Here is a 27,775-nt window from a genome sequence, read left to right on the forward strand (position 1 = left end):
ATATAATCTTTCCCAGGACCTTCTTAAAGCGGTGATCATAGGAAAACTGCTGCTACGACTTAGAAAACAGAGAAAGAGCAGACAATTATTTGAGATTACACAGTTTCCGTGAAATTTAATTTGTTATTTGGACCTGTGTTATTGTATTAAGTTACTCTACTACAGTGTGAGTTTATTGAAATCACTGCAACAACTCAACCGGCTTTCGATTCGGTGCTCGCTGGGTGGGCATTATCCCCATTCCCCAGCTAGTTAGTTAGCTAGCTCAGGGTGCTAGGTTAGCTAGCTAGCCAACTAACGTTAACTGCTGCTGCTCCGCCGTTTGCAGTTCGCACTCCACGCATCTTTCAAACAGAGTAAGTTGGTCGTTTGTGTCTTTGTAAATGTACTAGCTAGTCAGCTCTTTGTGTAATTTTGAAACGGCTAAAGAGGTTTAGAGCTAACTATGTGTGGGATGCTACCACAATTTAGCTAACCCTTTACTAGTCTCAGGGTGAGTTGGTAACGTGTATTTTCCTCAGTGTCAATAAAGAGATGACTGGTTTAGCGATTTTTTTTTGGTTAGGAAACATCACCATTTAGTTCTGCTTCGTTTGTTTGTTTGATTTTGGGTTTTTTTTGTAAAAACTGCATGCATTGAGTAGACATAAGCAATTTTTCAATTAACGCCAGCGCATTGTGATTTGTTGTGATTGGTCCACTTCCCATGCCAGCAGCCTCTGGCTGTTGTCAATTAACTCGCTAATTAGCCAGCGGCCTTTGCTGAAACTGTCCCCACGTGACTAAGCTCGACGTTAGTTGAAGCTTATGGTTAATTTGATTGGTTTTATTTTTTTGGTTGTATTGTTTTGTCATGTTTATGTTAGATTACAGTGTTTTGTTTTGGGTGTTTTTTCCTCCACGCAAACAGATTTAAATTGTCAATATTTTTTGTGCCGCGTTGCTTCAGCTTAAAAAGATATTTCATTGATATTAATAAGTACCTGGTAAAGGCCAGTTAAAGCAGTTACTTAGCCTTTCAGTTTATCTGTATTGTCCTGCAAAGAGTGCCCACTGTCACGCAAGAGTAACTTCTATTTTGTCCCCAACAGATACAGTCACTATTGGGCTAGCAGCTGTTTGTTCTGTCTGAAACTAGTCATGGACAAAGATGCTTGTGTAGAGCAGAAGAATGGGGATGCTGCTGTGGAGCAGTCTAAGCAACAGCCAGCAGCCACAGCTCCTTACAGATACACCAAGGTGATGAGAAATACCAGCTGTGTGATCAGTTTAAAGCCATACAGATCTCTTTCTAACACAACCATTTTCAATTACTATCCAGGAGAAGCTTCTGGAAATAAAAGAATTGCCAATCTCGAATGAAAGGCCTGAATGTCTCTCTGAGAAATATGACAGGTAAGAATTTTTATTGGATGTAGAAATGCACACTATCCTTGTACTAAGATGTGGGTGAACAAGGGAAACAAGACTTACCTAGTTAAATCCGAAAGCATGTGCGCTGTACTGAAAAACAGACACCAACTCTTTGACTTTACTTTGATAGTAATTGGCCTAATTACATGTTTGCTTTAAATATAGGAGCCATTGAGAATGAAATGGCTTAAATGTTGTGAATCGACAACATTAGTGTCATTGCCAGTGTCTTGGAAGATGATCCTTATAAACTTCTGCAACTCTACACTCAAAAAATAGTTTCTAGGGTATGAATATGGTATTTTAAGGCAAAAAATACAAAAATGAAAGCACTGTTTTGGTGCTTAGGTAGACAGAACAAATCACCTTGTCCTCACACACATCTGAAGTTGAGACCACATCTCAGCATTGAGATCAAAGTATTTACAAAGTAAGGCTTTGTCTGGTATTATGTGCTACTGGAACTGTGGGAAGTGTATAGGATCAAATGTTTTTAAAGTTACTTTGAACAAATGAGATTATGGAGCTGGTATGTTAATGAAGCGTGCACTGCTTTGAAACTTTGAATAAGCTTAACATTATTTTGGTCTATTTATGATTTACGAGGCCTGTCTGTCCACTGAGCCAGGGCTTCTGTAGTCACATTTGCTTCAGGTTTGACTCCTGACTGCAGCCAATGAAAATTCCACCGGCAGACTACATATACAACTGCAAGTGCTTGATAAAAGATACTGAGGCTCTGCTGTTAGATATTGTAATGTTTTTCACTTGAGAATAAAAGCACATGCAGAACAAATGTTTGGCCTTTAGGTCACTTGTATTTTATTTTTTCACCTGTAAATATTAGGATCAGTGCTGGATTCAGCTACTTGAGCAGAGACTGTTCTGACACTGTGAAAAGTAGACACACACACAAAGCGGGTTTATCACGGATTTTTTTGAAATACTCAATCTGTATGGGTTGTGTTCAAATGTGGGTGAATGGCAGTATATTTTCAGAGCATTTGCTGATTAATATGCTGTTTTAACCTTTTTAGCACAGTTTGAAATACATGCAAATGTATGCTTGTGTGGGAGTCTGATATGTTGTCAGTCCCACAGAGCTTTGGTGCTTTGTTGTTTTTCTTTTTGTAATGATTTTTACATTTGAGATGCCTGAATATACTGAAATGTAGATTTTGATTTTTTTTCCTTGTCCATGCAGATCTTTACTAAATGTAGCTTGCTATTTTTTAATGCTTTTAAGCATTATAAAGAAAGCAGACATGCAAGACATGACATTTATGTGTCTTTCATTGTTTGTATGATTAGCCTTGAAATTGTTTTGTGTATGTATCGTGTAATGTCTTTTGCACAGTTGATATTTTGATGAGTTTTTTGTTTTTCATAATGTTAAATATGTGTATAATCTTGAGTTCAAATGGTGTTTTGATACAGTGATGGTGTCTGGGACCCTGAGAAATGGCATGCCTCACTGTATCCCACATCAGAGCGAAGCTCTCCAGTGGAAGGCTTTAAGAAGGACTATGTGGATGATAGAGTTCCTCTAAAACGAAGAATCCCAGGTAAATGACTGATAAGAGCCAGCACCAGAGGTCTGTACTACAAAGTAAATTCAACATACCCAGGTTATGTTTTCATTATCCAGCTTCACTAAACCTAACAACTGCTGTTAGGATGAGCAGTCACTTGAAGCTGGTTATCTACTCTGTAAGCCATCGAGGGTTTATCAACCGAGCTATAAGCATGTTCACAGTGTCGCACCATATGACCAATCGCAAACATCAATTGGTCTAGAGCTGCATGTTTCCCACAAGAAGAACAAATTAGAATCTTAAACCACTGACAAGTTTCAAAATGTAATACAGGGCAAAATCAACAAAGCTGTTTCAGCCAGTCAGGAGGGAAAGCAACAACTGCTGACACTGAATGTCTAAATTCAGTCAGTTTATCAGTATCACTGTCCCATTGTGTTTAAGTTGCTTAGATGCAGATTTCATGTTCAAAACTTAAGATTCAGTTCAATTGTCATGCATCACAAGATTGCATAATAGAATTCAAATGTTGTCCTTTTATGCTACTCACAAAAAATACAATTTAAGATTAAAGATTAAATAATCAAGTTTTAAAAACGCAATTAATTGTGGAGGATGAAATAAATAATCTTGCATTTGATCTCATTCTTGACATGTACGAGGCAGTTTTAGCCTTAGCTACGTCTTCAGCTGCAACCTTGGTGATGTTTTGGCAACAATGAAAGACTAAATCTAAAAACATATTTCAAACTGATAAGTAGACATACTACATATCATAAGTCAACAAATATGTTATAAGATTTTTGTGTTTTAAACAGGAATATAAAACAATAAAATTGCTTTGAAAGGGCTTGCAATTCCAAAAACTCTTACCTTCTCTTACTGTCTGTGTGCTGAGCTCTGTGGTGTCATCCAGGAATGGTGGTGCTATTTTCCACTGCTTGGTCATGAGGCTGTGCTTTGATATTTGTTGATCTTTTTTTCTGAAATATAAGCTGCTCTGGATCAAGTTAGATATTCAGCATAAGTTACCATGAGGATGTACCTGTTAGGTGAACCACCATCATAGTCCTGAAAGCCCACGGTTAAGCTTGAACTTACCTCATTAGCTTTAAATCCTGCTTCATAGTAGAGGCCTCAGAAATACTGAGTTACATTTAAACCCAAACAAATGTCAGTGATCCTGTGGTATCAAAGGATTGTTGTGCTAGAGATCTGACAGTCCAAAAGCAGTGAAAATATTTTGTACCTGAAGTGTCTGTAAATGTGTTCCTCACAACCACCAACTGTACTGTACAACAGAACTAATTTAGGTTATTTTTTTAAATGAAAAAATTACAAGTTCTTTTAGGATTTCGGAAGATTGTTGCCTTTGTAAAATGTGACCAGTAGTGTAGTTTATGTGCACCAAACATCTAAAGACAAGCCTTTTTGTTGCACTGACTTCAGATCCCCGTGAGCGATTAAAGGAGGATGATCTGGATGTCATACTGAGCCCACAGCGACGTAGCTTTGGAGGTGGATGTCAAGGCAATGCTGCACTGGCACCCCACGCCCGTCGCCCAATCAGCCCACTGGAAAACAAGGAAAATGAGAGTCTCCGTCTAGGAGGGGCCCGCAGAATCGGCAGTGGACGCATAATTGCTGCCCGTGCCTTTGAAAGAGAAGCCCGTGTGGAGAAGGAGAGGGAACGTGAGAGAGACTTTAAGGATAAAAGATTCAGGGTCAGTGTTCATTGCTTTAAGTCCATCTATAATGCATTTTCCTTATTAAGATGTTGAAGGATACAGTGCATTGATTTTGCTGTTTTTTTAACTAATGTAAGGAGGAGTGTTTTCTTATATTTTACAATTACAGTGACATTGTTTGTCTTGTGTAATCATTTGCAGAGAGATTTTGGTGACAAACGTGTGTTTAGTGAAAGGAGACGAAATGACTCGTATGCAGAAGAGGAGCCAGAGTGGTTTTCTGGGGGCCCGACCAGCCAGTCTGAGACGATTGAACTGATCGGGTTTGATGACAAGATCCTAGAAGATGATAAACGCAGATCTAAGCGGTCAAGGAAGCGGACAGAGTCTGTGAAAGAAGGCACGTCAAAGCTTGAAATTATGCGTTAAGTCTTATTTTGAAAACAATCTTAGAGTGACTGTTGTCATATGAAAATCATGACTTTTTTATTGTCACATGTATTCTGTGCAGTAGTGGAATGTAATGGTGGACAGGCTGAGGAGCAAGATGGTGGTTTGCAGTCTACAGCTGATCAGGAAGTTCCCCACCCAGATGTTCTGCCAGAGCAGTCGACCGGAGACTTTGACTTCAATGAGTTCTTTAATCTCGAGAAGACCATGCCTGGGCTGGCGTCTGTAAGTACTGGGGTGCACTGTGGTTTTGTAGTATTGGTTACAGGTGTGAACATCACAAATGAGGTGCCATTAAGTAAAACCTTATCAATGTGTGTTTTCATCTATGTAGTATTGCTATCAGCATAAGCTTAACAGTAGAGGTTTTCCAGTGTACCAACACACACCTGAGCCAGATTTGACTCCGTGTTTATTTTTCAATGCAATCTTTAAGAGTCTTCAAGTAGATGAGATGACAGTTGTGGCACAATTTTAACCTGATAAGTTAATAATCAGGTTATATCTAAGTTTTTTTTTTTTTTTTTTTTAACCCTCAATAAGTATTGAATAAAAGTATTCAATATAAAGATACTTTGTATCAGCACAAGATTACCTCTGCTGCACTGGCTTTATCTCACTCAACTAGATCTTTGGTGGTGAGTACTGTCACTGAATGGTGCCCTTTCTTGATATTCTTTTTTGTGGGGTCTTGTACGGAGGTTAAGGAGAGGTTGAAAAGGTATCAACAATCCAAATTTATGCCCATCAATAAAGCCACATTAGATCGTGTTCCTACTTGGAGAGCTAGGTGAGCCTGGCTCCCCACTAAATGCGATTGTTGTGTACTGGCTGGTTTGCGGTGGTAAATCCAACAAAAGGTCAAAAAGCAATGCATTCTGTGACACTGTCATTGGTCTTCTAGTACATTTTGTGCTAAATCGATGGAAAGCGCTCTAAACGTAAGTGCCGCCTTTGTTCTTCTACCCTACGGTTTGCAGATTTTTGCATTTTCCATTCTGTCTCACAGGCCTGTTTCTGTCTTGCAGATGATAGAGGACGTTTTGGGAGAGGGCCCTGTGTCAGCTAGCCGCTTCAGTCAGTGGTTTTCCAGCAATCTGAGCCCATCAGGCAGCCGGTCCAGCAGTTTGAGGTCCACTCCTCATGAGGAACTGGAAAAACTAGCAGGTATGCGATTTGATTTCCCTAATCGAGCTTCCTGTAACTGCATAGGCATAGCACTCTTTGGTCAATCTTTGTCTTGGCATGCTGTATTATGAAAACAACAAGATCAGAGGCATTTTCTTTGAAAGCAGCTTCAATGACTCATCAGGATGATGAGGATCAATAGACCTGACATGGGGAAAAACAAACTGGAGGGTTTTTCAATTGTCTTCCATGATGCTAACCCACATTTTAAAGAAACCAATCAATCTCAACTTTACCCCAATTTAGTGAAATATTGTTAAATTCTTGAGGTGCATCCAGTTTTAAAAAATGAAATATAAAAGCTGGACTAAACTTTGTCTGCCTGAACCTGATGATTTACTACATTACCTTCAATGCTATGTGCCTACAATTTGCACCCTTGTTTGTAATGTTAACACTCTTAAATAGACTTGGTTTGCTATGTTGGCAGCCCTAAATCTTTGACTCTTTTGCCTCTCTGAAGGGCTGGATCCACGCTGCACATCCCCCAGCCAAGGCCCTGCCTCATACTTCACACCTATTCAATCATCGGAGTGCAAGGAGAAGGTGGACATCCTGGAGCTGCTGCACAAGGCCAAAATAGACCTGAAGCCCCTTCTCTCCACCCTCTCAGTCAACAAGGCTCGACTACGGGAAAGCAGTGAGTGCCAGTTCACTAAAACATTTTCACAGTTGAGCAATTGTGTAAGTGTTACCTCATTTAAAAAATGTCAGGCTTTACCATATAGTGTTCAGCATTCTCCTGCCACATTCTAACACTTCAAAGAGGGAAGTCCACTGAAAATTCATAATATTTTTACAACAGATTTTTTATTTACAACATGTGAACCTGATCACTGCCTTACATCCCCTGCCACAGCCGGGATGCTTTTCCCAAATCTCACCTTGAAACTAAGACTGTGTTCAAACTAACATTAACATTGCATTTAAAAAGTAAAGAAATGCTCATTTATTTTGTTGTCACAGTGCAGACAGAATGCTTCAGCCAAAAATGCAAGGTCTTCTTGCCAATAAAAATATGCACAAGCCCACATCTCTTCAGTTTCCTTTTGAAATGTAAAGGCTGTCTCTGTTTACTTTGTGAACATCAGACAGAAGATTAAATGACTTTCCAAGTAATGTCCTTAAGTAGTTCTGCATCCCCTGAGTGTTGCAGTAGTTTTGATTCACAACTCGGTCTCAGTTATACCTGTAGTTATGAGATGAAAGCTGATCCTATTACACCTCCTCAAAACTCATGTTTTATTAATTGCAATTTTTAAAAAATGGTTGTTTAACCTATTTGTTGTTACCAGTGCCCCATACAGGCTGATATGGTTTCATTTTAGTATTTTAAGTTGTTTGTACACCAATGATCTCAATCCAAAAAGAATTTTATCTGTTTCAGAAATAATCTCCATCATACTAACACTTTTGAAAGTGCATTTCAGATTACCACTCATATGCACTGGGCATTACACTCCTAAGCCTTTTTATAGGAGAGTGAAGAATCAATTAGAGAATGACAAGTTGTGACAATTACCAGCAATTGAAAACCAAATACAGGGGTCTGCAGCATAATTTCTAATAGTCCTCATTTCTGCCTGTCCAGACTTACATGCAGCCCCCAGAGTTTTCTACCAGGAAAGGGGGCCTGCAGTGTTTTCAAAAGTCTCTGTTTTAGGGGTCCTAACACTCAAAGCAGTGTGGATGCAAGACATAAATATAGTAGAAAATATGACATTAAAATTTATGTCACTAAGAATCTAATTATATTTATTCTTGTCCCACATGTCCAGCTCACTCTGGAGTGGTGCTCTCACTGGAGGAGGTGGAGGGAGAGATGAAAGGGATGAAGCTTGGCTCAGAACCACAAGTGCGAAAGGTGCCACCTCCACAGAGAGGAAATGGCACACCCTTCATGGCTGAGCATTTAGAGGAGGCTTTAACTGGTGGCTCGAGTGCCCGTCCACGCTCGCGTGACACAGACATGTCGGCCTTTAACAAACTGGTCAGCAGCATGAAGGCAAGTGGAACTCTGCCATCTCACCCCAAAACCAACACAAACAATGTAAGTATTTCTATGTACACAGTTTTTATGTTGTCCCATGGTTTACACTGGATAACAATACTGTGCATGCTGCAATGGAACGGTAACATGTGGCCTTGTGAGATGCAAGCTTTTAAACTTGGCCCTAACAACTCTTTGCAAAAAATTCAATCAACTAGAGAACGATGGGCATAAATTTGTTGTGTATATTTTTGAATACATTTCTATTGTCTGAAAACTGTCCTCTGTGCAAGTCAGTGCAAAATAAACAAGATTGTTTGTGAAACTAAGATAAGAATAATTTCAACAGTCATTGGACAAAGAACCATTAGAGAAAATTACATTAGTACATCAATCTAAAAGCATCACTGGCTTGCGTGAGGGACACTTTGATTTGAACTTGCATGTACGTGTCCATCTCGGTGGGCTTGCTGTTTTTGTGGTGGTTTTAGCACAGTCACTTTCTGCATCTGGTAACTCCATTTTGTAGTTGACGCATTTCAAAATGCCTACCATTCATTTCACATTGTAAAATGTGCACTTGGAAATGATTTGTATTTGCATTGCCACAATTTTTTTTTCTTCCTGGACAATGCAGCAATCTTCAGACCAAGCAGTGGTGACACTCTCTGATGCTCAAGTACCGTCTCAGCAGCAGAAAAACATATTCCAGGTGTGTATGTTGATTACCCTCTCAGGCTAATGCTAACAAATGTTCAGTACAGGCTAGAGGTCTTCACAGATCCACTCTGTTCCCACTGACGGTCAGGGATGGGTGCACAGTACATTAAGATTAATTGTGGGACAAAATGGTGTTGTGCAGCAGACTGAGAGTAGGACAAAGTGCAGGAGAGGAAAAATGAGCTGTATTAAGCTTTGTGTTAGGGTTTACAACAACAGCTGCTCATTAATTTGTGGTACAGTTGTGCTACTAATAGTCTTGTTTTAGGGACGTCATGAGATCAGATATTTCACTGCTGAGACGACGCCAAAATTCTGAAATTCTTATTTATACAGAAGGCTGGGCTCTGAAGGAGCCATTTTAAACAGTACTGTTTTTCTAAACGGTGCATGTACCTGTTAAAGTTTATTCCAGTTCTGTGTTCAAATCAATATGTTTAACTCAATTCACCTCACACAGGGGAGGTGTAAATTTTTACACAGTACATTAACAATTAAGACGAAACTATGAAGATTAGCTGTCTAAAGACACTGTAACCTTGAGTGCTGTATCAAAGTGTAGATTTACTAGAGCTGTTGAGGAAGGGTCCTAGGTTCCAAGATGATAGATTTACACAGCAAAGTTAATGAGAACAAATATTACTCTAACAGTCATAACATCAAATTAAATGGGAACTTTCTGGGAAATTTGTTTTTTTTATGTTGTAGGAGCTGTTAGGAGTTCGCAGTGGGTCCCCCACACAGCTTGGCAGTCTGTTGGGCAGCTCTGAGGCCCCAGCAACTTCTGCTCCTCTACATGGCCTACTGCACAAGGGCCCTTCACCCCCTCTTTTCCCACAGAGGGCACCCTCACCTGACTACTTTAATAGTCGGTTGCAGCCTTCTGCAGGTCAGTTCAGTGAGAAAGTACCATGGAGCTATTATATTATATATAATTATATTGTATGTGATTCCCTGTATTCACTAAGCTTTACCTACAGATATCAGATCACAGATTCACAAATGAGCCCAGAAAGTAATCAATCTTCATGATTGTTTTTGTTTTTTTTCAAATCCGATCATTAAATAGCTCTTCTTCCTCTCCTACCTGAAGGGTTTCCTGTTGGTCCTCAGCCCATGCTGCCAGAACAGTTTGCTGATGTTCGCAGGTCTATCAGTCCTGGATCTGCTGCACAGCAACAGGTAACTTAAATATCTGGATGTTTGCTTAAATTATTGAAAAGATATTTCACACAAAACTCAATTTGATTTAATTTGGCTCATATATTTGCTTTGCCTAGTATTAATTTTTAAATGGAACAGATGTCACATTGACATCAACCCAAATACCAAGCTGCTACACAGAACTCTCTATTTTTACTTATATTCTAATTTCAATAATGTATATCTAGTTTATTTTTTCTATTAAGTCATCTCAAGATTTGGTTGGTAATCAGCTGTATGTATTTTGTTTGTCCAGATGAGGGTGCTCTCTATGCCTGTAAATCAGGCAGACCTGGAAGCTCTGGCGTTCCAGCAGGACCTTGCTCTACATGCCCACCACTCATTCCAGTCAGGCTACAACAAGCAACCGCAGGACAAGTCATTTCGAAATAGGTTTGTTTATTTATTGTATTTGAATACTGCCCAGACGTGATGTGTTGATAGTAAAATTAATGTTGAATGTGATTAATGCCACCTCTTTAATCAGCTATTTGCAAATACTGCAGCACAAAGAACATATTTGTTGTTGGCCTGCTTGTCTTATCTGTTAATTTTAGCAACTGGATTGATGGCAAATGTAGCTTAGTGTTGCATGTTATTATAGTCCTGCTTAAAGCAATTTGTTTTTCGCTATTAAAAAAATGTGTCCATATTAGGTTCAGCAATGTATTGCACATATGCATCCGAACTAGACATTTTGTTTGGCATTTAGTCGTTATCTTTGGTTGATGGGTTTTGTGTATATAATCTAGACTGCAGCGTGTTAATCGCTCCCCTGGACCAGGCCCTCAGCCTGCTGGAAGAAACTCTCCAGGAAATGCTGTCACTAGCATGGTGAGCATAAATTTTAGTCCCCAGTCATTGATTTATTTTAGAGTTCTTTTGTATTACAGACTAACTTACAACTTTACTGTAATTTCTATACCTTTTGGTATTGGTAGTATTAATATTCAGTCTTTCTTTTTTTCCCAGTTATCCCCATCATTTACACCCACATCTGTAATCCGCAAAATGTACGCGACAAAAGAGAAAAGCAGAGATGAACCTTCAGGTCGTTCAGAGTCCAAGGAGGAGGCAGCTCACTCTCAAGATGGTACAGAGTATTAATTCACTCACATCAGTGTGACTAACTTAACTTTTAATAATGCAGCACTTTAAACATTGAGATTTGGGTTTTGTGATTACAGACAGCAATTCCCCAAATCCATACCTGGAGGGACTAGATGGGAATATGGCACAGTCAGGGGGTGTAAAGACTGGCTCGCAGACCTTGCCAAACAAGGATCAAGAGCGTCTCAGGCCTGGTTCTGCTGGACACCATACATCCACCATGGTACCTCCAGGACCATCCTCCTCTTTCCCTCGTCCTATCTACCCAGTTCCACTGCTGTCCCATGTACCTATGGTGCGCCCTCCTCCCCAGCTCCACCCTAATGTGGTTCAGCGAATGCTGGCACAGGGTATCCAGCCCCAGCAGCTTGGACCTGCTCTTGTGCAAGCAGGTAAGTCTTTTTTTTCCCTTTACATTGTCATCTTTTGTAAAACCCTATGTATCTAACTGTTAAAGCGTTTTGCAAGTGACTCAATGTAAAACTCTGGCCCTGATTATTTCTGATGGACGTCTTTAATTGTACTCACAAGGTATATTTCCACCACATGTTGACCTCGCACAACTTCAAGGCTTGCCTCCTGCCCTTCTTGGACAACCGTTGTACCCTCTAAGTGCAACAGGGCATCCACTTCTACCTCCCAGAGCCAATACTCAGATGCAGTTAGCAGTAATGCAGCAGCAACTTCAGCAACAAAGACCAAGTGAGTAAAAGCGAAGCCAAATAATAGTTCCATGCAACAGTAACCGCATTACGTCCCCACAGAAGCTTTGGTTTGTCCAAAAGTTTACAACTATTTTGTTTTATCTTGCAGTACATCCCAACGTCCCAGGCAATCAGTCACAGAGCCAAGGCCCCCACCGGACAAATGGCTCCCAGCGACACGGGGGCAGCCCCCCTCTAGGCCTCGCCAAGTGGTTTGGATCAGATGTGCTAGAGCAGCCACTCCCCTCCATGCCAGCCAAGGTCATAAGTGTAGATGAATTGGAGTTCCGGCCATAAGAAAATAAACACTGTGCTGGAATGTGAGATTTTTTTTTTTTCCCTTTGCCCATCTCCACCTCCTCGTTACCATGAAAATGTGAACTTTAATTTGAAAGACAGTGCACAGAAGGGGACGTTCTACCCATTCTACCCATACCATGCTTTGTCTTCAACCTTGAAGTCACTGCTTTTGAAGAGGCGAATGTTGGAGATTTGTTTTGACAGCTGAGTGATTTTTTTTTTTTCCCCCCTTCTTTTTGTATTAGACTCTGCACATAATTAATGTATAGACCCAGTTGTACAGACCATGGGAAAGAATCTTATTCTCCATGTATATAGGTATGGTGTTTTTCTTGATAAGGGAAAACAATCTAGCAGTTCGACTGAAAACTGCAAGAGACGAAGTCACCAAGAGCTGGTAGCATTCCTTTGTCGTGTCCACCTTAATTTCCCTCCGAACTACACTGAGAAAGGGCCACGACTGTAACCGCTGTGCATACTCCACCTTTCCTTTTTTGTGGCATGACTAGTGGCCCTTTTCTGTACAAGTGGAGTATCTCAAGACACTGCCGGGGATGCAGCAAACTGGTTGTGCCTTTGTGTTTTTTCGTTTTTTTTTCCTCCCTTCAAACTGTATCCTCTCCAATCCTACTTATCACTTGGGTGGGGCAGCACTGCTCACACTGTCATTTTTGAGGGTGGTTGGGATTCAGTTTGTTTGTGTGCTATTAAGTTATAAAAAGCACAAATAGAATTAATAAATAAAATCTTGAGTAAAACACTGTTTATTTTGTTGGAATGAATTTGTGTTTATTCATTGCTAACTCGGTCTTAACATGAATGAATGCCTACTGTTGCCACTTTATTAGGTACACCTGTGTAATTTCACACAATAACAAGACAACAGGCCTGCATTAAGTTTGGCATCTAAAGCTTATGACATTGTTGGATATTGTTTTGACTAGGTTTATGACAGGTTATAGTTGATAGTGGTGTTACCTTGTATTAGACTGAAAGGTTAATTGAAATGTTTTGTCCACCTGATTTACACATACGAGGACCAGATTAGAACCACCTAAGGATAATGCACTTGTGTCCTAGTGTCACTAAATGCATGATTGAAGGAAAAATATGTGCGGTGCTATTTGACTGCACATATCTTCCTGTATTGATTTATTGTAGATATTCTAGCAAGGAATCAATGTAGAGATTATATATATATATATTTGAGTTTCTTTTATTTGAAATTTAAATCTTTGTGTCAGTGGTTTAAGAACCATATGTACAGTACCCCTGTAGTTGAATATGCTTAAAACTGTCTCTTTTTTTTTTTGATTTTATAGAGCTGACAACATTTCAGTATTGATCAATAAACTGACAGGGATCGATCCTATTTTCGTGAAGTTTGTAGTGTTCAGCAGATGTTAATTTGACTGCTATGTTCACAGCCAGGGCAGGAGGTGATGGTGGAATGAATGAAGTTTATAATATTCTTTCCACTTTTTATATTGGAGTGGGCAAAATTTGAAATGGGATTAAATAATGGAATAAAAACTTGTATATTTTCCCCCCATTCTCAGTTCTTCTCAAGATCCACTATAAATCTATTATCCACACTAAAGAGCCGTTCAATTACTTCCTTTGGTCATGTAAACTGATGCTTTCATCAACATCTGCTCTCGTTTGATACAGCAGTTATATTTTGTTTGGCGTTTTATTTTATTTTTTTTTTGTAGTGTTGTAGTGAAGGAAGCCCTTACCTGAGGTGACTTTTACAGTATCGTGCTGTACATGTGTTTTGAACGGGCTCATAGGCTGCGCTGCACAGAGGAGGAGGAGGTTTTATTCGGGTTTGTTGGGGGAGGGGTTGCTTTTACAGACACACCAGGCAGGAAGAGACCTGCGTGTTCACATTTAGCCAGAAAGACACGAAAGACCCCCGCGGCGCCGGGTCTCTGCTCCCGTAAGTCACCGCAGTTGCTACCAAACAGTCACATAAAACTACATATTCAGTAACAAAGCATTGAGATTTTTTATTTTATTTTTTACCAAACACTCGCGACCCCCACCCCCGAAGAAAGCAGGGTCAAAGTTCACAGGAAGCTGGGGGGCTGCCATTTTTCCCTGCTGCTGCTGCTATTGCTAACGTCTAACGTTAGATGCTAAAACGACGGGAGGGGCGGCTGGTTTGGGATTTTGTAGCTAGCTGCTTTCGCTCGGTCGAAAACCTCACGCCAAATCTGCCATTTCTCCGGCCGTTGTCGCGAACAACCATTGTAATTGGATGAATTCGGCATGGAGAAAGTAGCGGAGCCGTCTTGGACTTCTTCGTACACCTACCAGGTGAGCAAGCACAGTGCGGAGATGCTACACAACCTCAACGTTCAGAGGAAAGATGGAGGCAGGTTCTGCGATGTGGTCTTACGCGTCGGCGAGGAGAGCTTCCCCGCTCACAAAGCCGTGTTGGCCGCCTGCAGTGAGTATTTCGAGACGGTGTTCGGCCGTCAGTCGGAGGGCGACGGCGACGCCAAGGAGTTGGAGATGCACACGATCAGCCCGAAAGTTTTTAAAGACATCTTGGACTTCGCCTACACCTCCAGGATCGTGGTGCGGTTGGAGTGCTTCCCGGAGTTGATGACAGCTGCCAAGTTTCTGCTGATGCGGTCGGTCATTGAAATCTGTCAGGAGGTTATCAAACAGTCTAATGTGCAGATCCTCGTCCCGACCTCCCGGGGAGGAGACGCCAGCCTGTTCCAGGCCACGGGGGCCACGGAGCTGGGCTTCACGGTGGCTCAGCCGGACCTGGTGAACGGAACGGGGATGCTGGTGAACGGCCAGAGCTTTGCTAACAATACACAGATGCATGTGGACGGCAGTGAAGACACCGCCGCCGTCATGTTGGAGGACGGCGGCGAGTCATCGGTGCCGCTGCTGGAGCCCGTCGAAGGACTGTCTGTCTCCCCGTCCGCGGATATAGCGGGGAACACGTTTAATCACGACGCTGGCTCTCCGGGGTCAAAAAGGAACAGGGGGAGACCAAAGAAACCCGGTGGATTAATGGAGGCAGTACACTTTAATCACAGCACCCAGAAAGACAACGGGCTGTTTCCGTGCGGGACCTGCGGTAAAGCTTTCACGGAGGCTTCCCGCTTGAAGAACCACGAAGCACAGCACGGAGCCTCCCACGGCGGTGCCAACACGGCCGGTGACAGCCTGTCAGCTCCGGGCGGCGTGTCTTTACTGTCCCAGCCGGGGCTGCTGGAGAACGGCGTGCAGCTACACGGGGGACTGACAGTGGATAACGGCCGCAAACGAGAGAGGACCAGGCGGCACGTCGGATGTGACATTTGCGGGAAAGTTTTCCGCGACGTGTACCACCTGAACCGACACAAGCTCTCCCACTCCGGGGAGAAGCCGTACGCCTGCCATGTGTGCGGGCTGCGGTTCAAGCGCAAGGACAGGATGTCGTACCATGTGAGGTCCCACGACGGATCCGTCGGCAAACCCTATGTGTGCCAAAGCTGTGGGAAAGGTTTTTCAAGGTGAGTTCAACTGTGTGCCTACTGACAGCATGCTTTGGAATTGTACAAAAACAGTGATCGGAGTGGATCCTAATGTCTGTGATATTCAAATTTCCTTATCTTTCTAAACACAGAGAGATTTGTGTTGTTGTTTCTTACTTTGATTGTAAGTGCAACTCTGCATCTGCATATGATATAGTACCTGAAGTATAGCAACTCTAGGTATCAGCTCAGATACATAGAACTATGAAGCCAGAGTTGAAAAAAAACAACAATGTAGTTCATCCATGCTAAAGGCAAAAAACACTAAAACAGCTTTGGAGATGCACAGAGATATTTCAGTTAGCCACTTTACTACCAGCAGCTTGGTTCAAGAATCTATTTCATAAACAAGGAAATTGGTACTATGAACAGACAGCACACCTCTAGGCAGGAGTGGGTCTCAGTATATTAAGTCATTTTTAAAAAGGCCCCTTTCTGTGACCCAGCTGGCACATTCAGTTTAACCAGTTGAAGAACACAATTACTTACACCGAGCAATTTGCTCTCACCCACACAAACCAGTTAAACAGGCTCAGTGTTCTCAGGCCCTGTTTCTAACTCACTGCCTCCACCTACTGCTGTGGAGGGTAAAATATGAGACAGATGATAAATAAAAGCTGTCACATTTTTTGTTTCCTTTTTTTTTTTAAATTCATACATTTTGAGGTTCACACTGGAGCCCTCATCAAATTTGTGGTGCTGTCTCTTCAAGGCAGTTAAGTTTGAAAAAACAGAGTAATTCCTAAAAGGGTGTTTTTGAATTCAGTAGCTGAACACTTGAATACCTTGAATACCTTTTTTATGGTTTAACAGTTCTCATTCACCTGTTTGTGCTGCATTAACAGTTGGTGTATTTAACAGAAGACATGTTTTTATTTAGCTCCTTTTAGTTTTCAGGTCCATATATTGTGCATGCCAGCTCACTGTTATGACTTAGTGGAGCACTTTAATAGAACTTCGTCATTATTAATTATATGAGTCACACATGTTACTTTCTGTTAGGACAAGTCAGAATGTCTGCTGTGTAAAAGGCATATTTTACTTCATTTTGTGAGCTCCCAGTGCTTTTAATGGCTCCTTTGTTGTACTTGTGTCACAGCTCATCAGTGCTTGGTTGTAGCACTTCTCCCAGTTGGCACAGTGAGGGAGGACAGCACCTTAAACCATCTATGCTTGGGTGTTTTTAGTAGCAATGGAGTCTTTGTAATGATTTTTGTTGCAAAATTCATGCCAGTACTACCAACATTACCTTTAGTGCTTGTAGGGCTGCAACTTATGGTTGTTTTAATCATCCATAATTTGTTGATTATGTCCTTGATTAATCATTTGGTTTATGACATGTCAGAAAATGTGTTTTAAATGTAGTTGAACACAGGTTGTCATGAGTCAGATTGCTTCTCAAATAATCCAAAAATGTATTAGAATTCAGTTTGATATCACATCAGACGAAGAAAAGAAACAATTCTCCACAACTGAGAAGCTGCAGCCAATAAATATTTTGCCCTTTTTGCTTGAAGCATGACAATGAATTCAGCTTAATTATTTTTTCAGCTCTAAATTCTTGTGTTGTAGCCCTGTGATCTTCGTGACTGAAAGTAGATTTTAAAATATCAGCTTTCAGTAACAATTTTAATTCTCTGGTATACTGATCGTAACAAAATGTTATAGTTATTTTGTTCTAAGGGAAAAATGTTTTTAATTACCGCTACTGTATGATTTTCATTACATTTTATTGTATTATGTTTCCTTCACCATGTGATGGGTTAATGCATAAGGCATCTCTGAAAAGCAGTGATCGGTTTTGGGGTAAATGTAACTTGAAGAGATATTTTTGTAGAAGAGTAACTGCTGAAAGATAGATATTGACTTTTTGTTGCAAGGAAAACAAAAAAAATTGACCCAACGTATATGCAAATAGAATGTAGCCAGTTGATGTACCTTTGCATAATTCCACCTTCAAAATAACATTTGAACAAGGTTTACAGTCATATTCAAGGTAATTATTGTACATGTTCAGTTGTGCAGAAAGGGCAAGACAGTCGCTGGACCGGCACATGCTTTTGTTATTTATTGCTGGTATGGTTCAGTCAGTAACCAAGACAGTACTGTTAGGGACGTGCACAACAAAGGTTTCAGTGACAATATACAGATTTCCATACAGTTTAATGAGGAATGCTGAATGCAAGAAAAGACACACACATACATGGACTTTCACAAACTTTATTTTTTCTGCTTTTCCTTCCAGACCAGACCACCTGAATGGACATATCAAACAAGTACACACAACAGAGAGACCCCACAAGTGCCAGGTAACCTTAAGGATCTAATACAGTAGACTTTAGTAAATAATGATGAAAACCCACATCTAATGATTGTTGTAAACCGTGATATGTTAGAGAATTTTTAACATGTTGATTTTTGTGTTTCAGATTTGTAATGCCTCTTTTGCTACAAGAGATCGCCTCCGCTCACACCTTGCATGCCACGAGGACAAAATCCCCTGCAAAGTTTGTGGCAAGTTCCTGCGGGCTGCCTACATGACAGACCACCTCAAGAAACACAGTGAAGGAACTCATAACTACTGTGGCATTTGCAACAAAGGTAATTCCTTAAAAAAGTCAGCATGTCACACAGTCACAGACTCCTCTGAAACGCCTCTGTGACATATCATGACCAACATTCAGAGGATATGTAATGCCAAATGTGACGTGTCCCAAAACACTTGCATTTTCATCTCGCATTCTGTCGAGGTTTCACTTATTTGCACTGAAGTGTGGGCTGAAGTTGAACAATGTCATCTGGCAATGCAGAGTATCAGCCAGTTAGATATGTACAAGTGCATGTAGCAGGAATGGTATCTACCATCATGTCTCCAATTCAATATTGCAAAGATTAATGTCAATACACAAATATAAAATTACACCACAAAGCACATTGCCAAATGGCATCACCTTGTGTTGCAGCAAAAATGGAGACTGATTCAACTGTTCTGCCACTTGCATTGAGAACTTGTGCAAATATTTTTTTCATTCCAGGGACTGTTGTTCAATCAAGTAGTAGTGCTCGTATTGAATGTGGCATATGCCTAATGAAAATTGGGCATTACCTTGTACTTGAAGTCTTGGCTACAGGCTGAAAAGGTTTTCAAGCTTCTTCTGGCTTTTGAACAGCCGCAAGAGTCCTTGTGTGGACAAATCTGTGGCGATCATGTGTGTTAGAGGCTCACCTGACTGGGCCGTTTGGCTTGCCGTTTTCTCCACATGCACATGAAGTAATTCACTGATACTCATCTTCAAGACTTTAGAAATCTTAATGGACAATTACAATTATATTAATTTAATACTAATTGTGATGTTCAGAAGAAATTTGTCCTTCAACATTCGAAAGACAAATTTCCTCCAAACCATCACATAAGCAATTCCTTATGTGATGGTTGTGGTATGTGGGAACAAATTTCTCGACTAGTTTGCATCACATGATCCTGCAATACAGTCAGCTGTGTGGACAACAGCAACGTTACCTCAAAGCCAAGCTCTTGGTTTCACTAAATAATTCTACTTTGTCCTTCATTTGAGCTTTATTTAAACTAGGGTGTCCAATAGATATTGTTGAGCCTTAGACCTCATGTTGCTGTTCAGTTTTGAGATACAGTTGTAAGTGATAGGTATTAATCAAACTTTAAATCTCTTCACCATAAGTATCCAGTTTTTCAAGTCAGACCAATCATGGAATGGGATCATGAACATCCAATAGCCTCTTCGTTTCAGGACGCCCCTCTCATTGCCAAGGCTTTGAGTATGTCAAGCAACTGCCTTGTTCTTTGTTCTTCTGGTCCCAGGTTTCTCCACTGCGTCCTACCTTAAGGTGCATATAAAGACACACCATGGCTCTCCACTGCCCCCCTCTGCCACAATGCACACCTTCCCTGAGCCAAGGGGGGAACTGCAGATGCACAACGGCACCCCTTACCACATGGGACGCCAGTGCTCAGTGGAAGGCAAGCAGCCGCCCGCCCCATCCCAAACTTTCATGTTTCTGGCTTTCATTTGCTCTGCTGCTTTTTGGAGAAACATGCTGCTGCATCTCTGTGTATGGTTAAACACAAGCATACATCTGTTCCTGCTTCCAAGCTCTTTGCTCAGACATTTACTATAACACTTGATTTGCCAAGTATTGCACATCACTAAGAACTAAGAAGACATTTTCTGTAATTATTTTCTAACTGTCACAACATGTTTATTGTGAACTACAGTTTATGTAGCCCATGACTGGGCGGTTGGACAGTTTCACTCAGTGGAGTGCTACTTGAAGAGTGTTGGGGAAGCTAGTGTGGTCACAGCAGTTTTAGCAAATCATGCCAAAGGTCAGGGCGAAGGAAATGGCTGCAGGAAACTGCTGTACCTCAGAAAAGTGCTCTTATTACTATAGAACAAATGAAAATCAGAAGGAAAACGATTAGTTTACTTGCGGACATTCTACTGGACTGAAATTACAGCAGAAATCCTGATTTTATATGTAGTTGGTTGTAGTCAAGATACCAGATGCTGTGCGAATCTATGCTACTAAAACACTTTATTGTTGCTTAAAGTAAATACTTAAATCCTGATTTGGCTTAAAATTGCATATAATGTGAACAACTTTTGAGTTCCTCCTGCCACATGCAGTGTTAAAGATTTACCAGTTGTCTCAATTTAGTAGCTGACAGGTTTACTCATGACTGGATGAGAATTTGGAGTGCTGAGTCACTTTTGCTTTTGTTCGTATGTGTGTGTCTGTCCAGCATGGCCATGGTCGTATGGTTAACAGTATCTGCTTGGCTGGTTCATCAACAGTTATTCAGCTATGCACAGTGTTGCATGATTGTCCTAATGTGTGCTCCATTTGTCCTGGATTCATTGAAATTTTTGTAGTTGTGTCTTTTCTGTAGGAGAGACAGTAGCATAGAGACATTGCACAGTGAACTGTAAGCCACAACAACCACTGGTTGAAGTAATGTTGAAGAAACTGCTTTTCTCCATTGATTTCTATTTGTAACAGATCATAAGTGAGGTAGGGTATCCAAATCATGGATTACATTAATAAATAGGGATAAAACCATTTGATTAGCTTTTTTCCAGTAGCATTTTAACAAAGAGATGAATTGTGGCAAGATGACTTATTGTTGCTTTTGAGTTGTTGGCATATAATGTCAACTGTTTACTTAAGTATTTTTTTTCCTGAAAGTCTTACTGTAGTGGATCAGCTGCAAAGTAAGCAGGAAAACTAAAGGGAACCATGGGAGGTCATTATGTAGCTTTATTTGACATTTGTAAACTACGTACAGCTGTAAAATGGGACCTTTTTATTAACTTTTATTGCTGAAAATACGTTCATATTACACTCCATGAAAACGCGACTAGAGTGCTGTTAAAAACAAAGCATTGCATTTTCAAGATAGAAAAACTTGCTGCTTTGACAAGTTGAGGTTTGACAAACTTATTGAAGGAAGTGGTGTTCCTTTAAAGGTATAACCAGGAGAATAAAATGTCAAAATCGACTTTAGAGCCATTTTGTCTGCTAGAATGATTGATATTGCTTCTCATATTGGGTCTGCAGTTGCTCAGTAATGTCAAATGATTCGTCGTTAGTTAGACCTTTCCCTATTTATCTGCTTGTTTATGTTAGACTTTTAGCAAGTTTGTCATTTTGTTTGCTAAAAGAGTCTTAAGGCCAGTTCATGCTTTTCAAATCTCTGTGTCTGTAAAGGTATGTGTAATGAAAATATCCACCCAAATCTGCTGGGTTGCAGACGGCGTTGTCTGCTTGCAATGCTAAATTTGTGACAGCGTGGATTGTAACACTGCAAGCATCCCACTGCATGTGTGGGAAGTCCTTAATTCTTCAGAAATCTGGTGTTTTTTCTGCCCACTGCACTCGGCACACCTCAGGAATAATCCAACTGACGCAGTGCTACGGCCAAATCTTTAACTATCTGCTTTGTTTTGTAAAAAATGTAAAGTCACAACCAACCGTTTGGAAACATCCACAGACGCCCCATGTGTTTTTCTGTGTTTGATAGTAGTGATTGGCAGTGCAACTGTCTGCATATCAGACTGATGTATACTTGATGTAGTCTGAATAGAGTTGCATGCGTGTCCACATCGCTCTGCACAATGAGGTGCAGAAACCTTGAATTGGCCTTTAGTGGACTTAGTTGGTTTGGTGATTCCTTCAACTCTTTTCTGCTAAAGTGTGTTGCTAACTTAACGTACTTCTTGTTACAAAACGGGGAGCAGTTTGAATTTGTTCATGGCTGACTGTCACCAGCAAACAAAGTGCTGCTGAGAAAGTCTGAAGCATGTTCTTCTGTAAAATTAATAATGGTCACACAGGGAGAATGAGCATGTTTGAGTGCTAAAATTTGAATTAACTCTACTTTGTGTGAGTCTAGAACCATAATGATGTAGCAATCATTTGGTTAACTGGTGTCATTAAAGCTAAACTCATCAGACATATGAGTGTAATTTGCTGAAAATATGATGTACCCTTGGACATGAACATGGACAGAAATGTGTACTGTCACTATATTTACTGCTGTTTTTGCTGTAGTCTTTATTTAATGTTATGACGCTTGTGAGACAAACAGTTCATGTATGTTATCAGTGTACTTTGTTGTACACAGTGTGGGTTTTTCTCACAGGGATATTCTGGCATGTTACACCAAGGTGCACAGATGTGACCTATAACATTAAGCTGTTTCAGTTAGCCTGCATGTGCTAAAGCAGCATCCTGCTCTGCTACCTTAATGTTCAGTGTGGTCAGTTTTAATGTATTTAAGTGCAACTGTGCTTCGCAAATTTAAAAGGTCTACTATCTCAAATGGCACACAACTTATTTACTTTATCTGATTAAAGTGTCTTACTAGCGAGTGGGTGATTCACATCTAAAGTGTTTGTCACAAGCTATTTTAATTATTTATTTCAGTAAGTGTTTACATTTTAAGTTACTTCATTTCAGGGGTTTACTATTTGCTGAAAAAGGCACAGAAAAGGAATTTTAATTCATTCATCACTGACCGCTTTAGTGATGCGACTCACTCAGCATGGGCTCATTTGTACTACTGTCCCTGTCTAGTATACTGTGTTTACAAACAGCATTTGAAATACCAGTGATGAAATGAAGGTAATTCTGTCCATATCGTTTCCGCCGGCCTGTTATGTCTGTCCCTCCCCCTTCCTTTCTCCCTGGCTGGGTGTTGTGTAGACCTGTGCGCCAGTCGCCAGCTGCTTCTCACCTCGTCTGAGGCAGAGGGTCGCTTTCATGGGCTCTCTGGACACCCAGTTCTTCCCCAGCCTGGCCATTCAACCCTCTGCTTGCAGCCTGAGCTGCTCATGGGGAAGCCAGGTGGGGCCCCGTATTTCTGGGAGTGTCGCTCTGGTGGGGTGCCTGGCTTCCCCGCCCATGGGCCTGTCGCAGGTCAGTACAGTCCAGTTGGAGGGTGGGTGGGGGCATGGTGCAAGCATGGCCTACTGGTTGGATGGGCACAGCAGAATTCTCAGTGGACTCTGGGCCAATGGACTGAGCTAGATGATTGTATATTTAAATGCTGTAGCCACATTTTTGAGGGAACCGTGTCTTTTAAACTGTATTTAGTTATCGATGTCTTAAACCAGTTGTCGTAAATTATTCGACTTGTGCTTCATGCCTTCTCACCTAACACTTGAAGTTTAAATTTGATGTTTTTCCAGGTACCTGCCAGCTACTGGATTAAAGCTGTATTTGACAAAGTCTGTTTTCTAATCTATTTTACCTAATTCATGCCTCTCTTGTCTCCCATTTTCGCCTTTTTTTCTCTTTCTGCCTCACTCCCCTCAACCTATCCACGCCATGTCTACCTCAGATGGGCAGGAAAACGCTGGGAAATGTCCACATCTGGAATCAGAAGAATCGGATCCTTCATTCGGGGAATTGTCCAACGGTGATGAGCTTAAATCTCCACACAAACCTGACGGACCGGAGCTTGAGATGCCATCTGTAGCCTGCAACGGAGCCTCTGCAGGGGCGTTGGTGTCTCCGGATGGATCTAAAGCCAAGACGGACCCTGAGAAGAAGTTTAACTGCGGGATCTGTGGTCAAGCCTTCCGCACCAAGTCCTACCTCAACAAGCACCAGCACAGAGTTCACAAAGCTCAGAAGGCCCAGGGGTTATCTGGGTCGGGCTTAAGTGAGATGCCCCCTTCCCTGACCTCGCCCTTCTCCCCTCAACAAAACATGTCTCTGCTCGAGTCCTTTGGCTTTCAGATAGTCCAGTCTGCTTTTGCTTCTTCACTGGTGGATGCTGAGGCGGGTCAAAGTGGAATCGACTTTGGAGGGAAGTGACTTTTTTGCTAGAGGCTTTGTTAGTTGCAGCAAAGCCTCTTGTTCTTAGGACAAAGCCGGGTTGCCCACAGAAGACGCTCTGTATTTGGGAATAACTTTGCCTCAAGACTACTTTTTTGTTTGTCACGTTGCTTAATGTGTATTCAATATTTTTGTCAAAGACTGCCATATAATTCCTACTTTTTCTACTTTTTCAAAGTATGAAAAGTGTGCGTTTGGTGTTAATCTTTTCTTTTTCTTTTTTCTTTTTTTAAACAAAGAAACAACATGAAGGTTTTATTTCCTTTAAGTGATCTTGATCTGTTGAAGTTGTATTTCTTTTAGCGGTGACTTTGTCTTTCCTCAGCTGCACAAATGTTTCTTGACATGAGATGAATTATGTGTCCTTAAAACGAGTAATTGTTGTCTTCTCGCCCACTTTAACTGCTCTGCTGTACTTGGTAAATCGACCCTTGGCCATTACAGTGATTTTTAATGCTTCATATTCCTCATTCCTCTCAAGGCTATAAACAGATGTCTTTACCTCAGAGTAACAAAGAGGGCTAAATTCTTGTATTTATTTCATTCTTTGCTTTTCCAAGGTGGATTTTCTTTTCTTAAGGACAGGGATTGAAATTGGCCTCAGTTTTGATAGTCGATTTTCTTTGAATCTGTTAATTGCTGAAGAAGAAACATTCCTAAGAGGCTCACGGCACATTTTATGACAAATTTTGTAGAAGCAATTTCCTTTGGCTTCACCAAGAAAGTGTCAGTTTTCTGACCTCTTAGTAGCACTGGTACTTGTCAAGGACCTTATGAAGTCACTGTTTGCAGGATTATAGTGAAGAAGCACTTTTTAAAAAGTTTAAAAAGCCCTTGATCTTTTGACTTTATTTGATTACTTGTAAAATAAATTTTTCTAAGAATAATTGCAGAGACAAAGTATGCAATTTATTATTATGACTTATGCTATGTACAGGGATGTTTTTGAAATTAAATGGGATTTTTTTTCCAACAAGTTTGGATGAATTTGGATGTAAAATCTGTCTTGAAACATGCCTTGAGCTTGTCAGGAATGAGCTTCTTTTCCCCACAACAAGGACAGTGTTTCCAAGTCTGGTTTTGTTAGGTGTTAAATCAGTTGTGTACATGAAATAGGGACCAAGGTCAGGTATATATTTCAGTATATATTTTGAGAAATGTAGATTATATTTTATTAACTTATTCATGCCCTCGGTTGTGTGTACAGTTTTTTTTAAATTGTCAAACAAAAATCTTGTGATTTGCTCACTCTGCTTAATTTTCACTCTAAATTATGTTTAATGGAGATGTGTGTTTGTTACGTGTGCGTTGTGCAACAGACAGCTTGAGGGTTAGAAGTGGGATTCACACCCTGATCCACCAGCCTCTGGGCCGACAAAACGTCTTACACAGTCAAGAAATTAAGATTTCTTTAATTCTCTGTCGTTTCTTCACCTTTATCACTTGCAGTTTTTCCTCCTCCTCTCAGAGTTGTTTGTGTTGTGTGTGTTTGGGCGCTCTGTTAAGGAGCAAGCTGCCTGTCTGGCTGTCCTACAGTGCATGTATGTGTTAAATACAAGACATTCCTGTGTTAAAACCAAATTTAACTGAACAGTTCCCTTAGATTTATGCAACGGGAGCCTCACATTCACATTTTTACTTTGCTGTAGGTCACCTGAACTCTTTTTTTAAGAAAATAGATTGTTATCCTTAATTGGTTTCTCGTCTTGAAGTTTCTCCCTTCATTGATTAAACTGGTAAGCAAGAAGATCAACAGGTCAAAAAAAAGATTTTCATCATAATGGATTCTTCTGCACTAAATTGATCTTTGCAAGTAAAGTTTATTTCTGTTTTGAGCTGCAACTAACCAATTTTTTTTAACTCAATAATGAATGCCTGTTATTTTCATGATAAATTAATCAGTTTTCTTAAAAAAATGTTAATCATGACATTCACAGATTCTCAGCGCCCACAGTGATGTCTTTTAGTTTGCTTTATTTGCCTGGCCAACAGTCCAAATCCCAAAGATATTCAGTATGCTAACACATTGCAAAATGGAATAAGTTTGCAGCTGAGAAGGTGAAATCCAACAACGTTTTACATGTTTTGCTTAAAAAAAATAACCGAAATGATTAATTGATTGTCAAAATAGTTGCAGGTTCGACTAATTTCAGTACTATTTATTGTTTCAGTTATGAAAATCCAAACATAAAGACTTCTCTCAATCATGTCATGCTCTAGTCTGTCTTGGTCTTGTACATACTGAAACAGAGAATACGTACAATCACAGGAGTGACGGGCGATCGCCTTCCAGTTCCATTTGTGACAAGAGATCTACAACATGTCATAGTACAGTTACAAAGCAGCCAGGATGTGATTACTTGGTGTCATATGGACCTGTCATAGAACTCGCACATGGACATACTTGTCATAGATTGGTGGGGGTTTTTTTATGTTGTAAAACATGTATCATGATGCAAATCAGGCTCAGTCCACGAGCGAAGTGGCTGGCGGTGTGTGTGTGGTGACGGCTCTGTAAAAACAGAGTATATTTGTGGGTCTGTTTCCGTGTTTGATCTGTGTTTCCTGCTTTCTGTTTTAATTATTATTTGTGAGTAATTTAGTCTGTTGAATTCAGTACATTCCTATATTATTTATGGTTATATTGTGATTGTAACAAGTGTATATACCTTCCATATACACACTATAAATATATATAAATATATATGAACCAACCAATATGATCAGTGTTTGTCAGTGGTGGTCCTGTACATATAAAGATTTTTTTTCTTGTCTTGTTATGTGGAGGGATGTTAAGTTATGGCCATTTGAAGTGTAAAATGCATGTTCTGGCATGCGAGCGAGCTGCGGACTGAATGTCGATCACTGGTTGGTGGCAGTAAGCGTTTCACTGCTCACTGTACTATCACTCTGCTCTGGTAGCGCTCACACTGCCAGCTGCACGGCTCACATCTCTGACCAAGTCTCTTTCCTTTTTTGATCCACTCTGCACTAGTATTTACTCCTTAAAAGGTAATAAGGGTTGCGTTGTTCTAATTATGATTTAAAAACAAGTGGAAGATGCTGTAAGAAAATAATGAACCTTTGTTTTATTTTTTTTATGTTTTTTTCCTTCTTTTCCACTGAGATGTTTCACTTGTGTTGGTACTCAAACGAAAAAGATAATTTTGTGACGATTCTTTATGCCTAAATGGTTTTGCTTTCTGCTTTTGGTCTGTTGCAAAGTGCCTTCCAAATACTGATTGTGCACAGCAGTGGATTAAAAAAGGTCCTCTTTTCTAAAGGTTAAGAATTGTACAGAGTGACTTGCATTGACACTTTTGTATAAAAACACAAAATGTACAATATGTTAACTTGGTATTTTATCATCGTACTCAACAAGATTGCTCTTAAAACATGTGAGCTACATGTTTTGTTATAACGTCTTTGGACATATTTCAATATAAGCTTACTTTTCTATAGATATTTGTTTTTGTACTCTGTTATTGAGTCTCGTCTCTCTTCTTGGTACAGAGATGAGCACCAAATAAATTGCAACTGAAAATCTCCTAAC

At 40.4% G+C, this 27,775-nt stretch overlaps 2 protein-coding genes across 7 annotated transcripts; both read left to right on the plus strand.

Moving 5' to 3' along the window:
• The first annotated feature begins 7 nt into the window (after window positions 1-7).
• eif4enif1 (eukaryotic translation initiation factor 4E nuclear import factor 1) lies at window positions 8-13,064 on the plus strand. 3 transcript variants are annotated; one of them, XM_023280289.3, is made up of 19 exons: window positions 8-356; window positions 1,092-1,239; window positions 1,322-1,395; window positions 2,851-2,978; window positions 4,398-4,672; window positions 4,838-5,036; window positions 5,148-5,311; window positions 6,115-6,253; window positions 6,738-6,914; window positions 8,053-8,324; window positions 8,902-8,976; window positions 9,693-9,873; window positions 10,078-10,166; window positions 10,444-10,580; window positions 10,940-11,021; window positions 11,160-11,280; window positions 11,375-11,689; window positions 11,868-11,999; window positions 12,111-13,064. In XM_023280289.3, the coding sequence occupies exons 2-19, from the start codon at window positions 1,141-1,143 to the stop codon at window positions 12,296-12,298; spliced, it is 2,847 nt and encodes a 948-aa protein (XP_023136057.1). In that variant the 5' UTR covers window positions 8-356; window positions 1,092-1,140; the 3' UTR covers window positions 12,299-13,064. The 3 variants fall into 3 exon arrangements, with proteins under 3 accessions (XP_023136057.1, XP_023136058.1, XP_023136054.1); XM_023280290.3 differs by having other exon boundaries at window positions 8,053-8,279; window positions 11,829-11,999; XM_023280286.3 differs by having other exon boundaries at window positions 9-356; window positions 11,829-11,999.
• Window positions 13,065-14,189: 1,125 nt separating this feature from the next.
• Window positions 14,190-27,774, plus strand: patz1 (POZ/BTB and AT hook containing zinc finger 1). Of its 4 annotated transcripts, XM_035952855.2 has the most exons (6): window positions 14,190-15,822; window positions 18,089-18,152; window positions 18,273-18,444; window positions 19,682-19,840; window positions 23,086-23,298; window positions 23,723-27,774. In XM_035952855.2, exons 1-6 carry the CDS (start codon window positions 14,576-14,578, stop codon window positions 24,199-24,201), a joined length of 2,334 nt encoding a protein of 777 aa, XP_035808748.1. In that variant the 5' UTR covers window positions 14,190-14,575; the 3' UTR covers window positions 24,202-27,774. The 4 variants fall into 4 exon arrangements, with proteins under 4 accessions (XP_035808748.1, XP_054866398.1, XP_023136092.1 ...); XM_055010423.1 differs by lacking the exon at window positions 19,682-19,840 and having other exon boundaries at window positions 14,191-15,822; XM_023280324.3 differs by lacking the exon at window positions 23,086-23,298 and having other exon boundaries at window positions 14,193-15,822.
• The last annotated feature ends 1 nt before the right edge of the window (window position 27,775 follows it).

Source organism: Amphiprion ocellaris, chromosome 5, assembly GCF_022539595.1.
Source record: "Amphiprion ocellaris isolate individual 3 ecotype Okinawa chromosome 5, ASM2253959v1, whole genome shotgun sequence".
Lineage (NCBI taxonomy): Eukaryota > Metazoa > Chordata > Actinopteri > Pomacentridae > Amphiprion > Amphiprion ocellaris.

Bases quoted from the DNA above. Each gene is read 5' to 3' on its own strand.
- patz1 (XM_035952855.2), top strand. From the start codon at position 14,576: ATGGAGAAAGTAGCGGAGCCGTCTTGGACTTCTTCGTACACCTACCAG. The intron at 15,823-18,088 runs GTGAGTTCAACT...TTTTCCTTCCAG, and splicing joins TGTGGGAAAGGTTTTTCAAG to ACCAGACCACCTGAATGGAC. The intron at 18,153-18,272 runs GTAACCTTAAGG...TTTGTGTTTCAG, and splicing joins AGAGACCCCACAAGTGCCAG to ATTTGTAATGCCTCTTTTGC.
- eif4enif1 (XM_023280286.3), top strand. From the start codon at position 1,141: ATGGACAAAGATGCTTGTGTAGAGCAGAAGAATGGGGATGCTGCTGTG. The intron at 11,022-11,159 runs GTGAGCATAAAT...TTTTTTTCCCAG, and splicing joins GAAATGCTGTCACTAGCATG to TTATCCCCATCATTTACACC. The intron at 11,690-11,828 runs GTAAGTCTTTTT...TGTACTCACAAG, and splicing joins ACCTGCTCTTGTGCAAGCAG to GTATATTTCCACCACATGTT.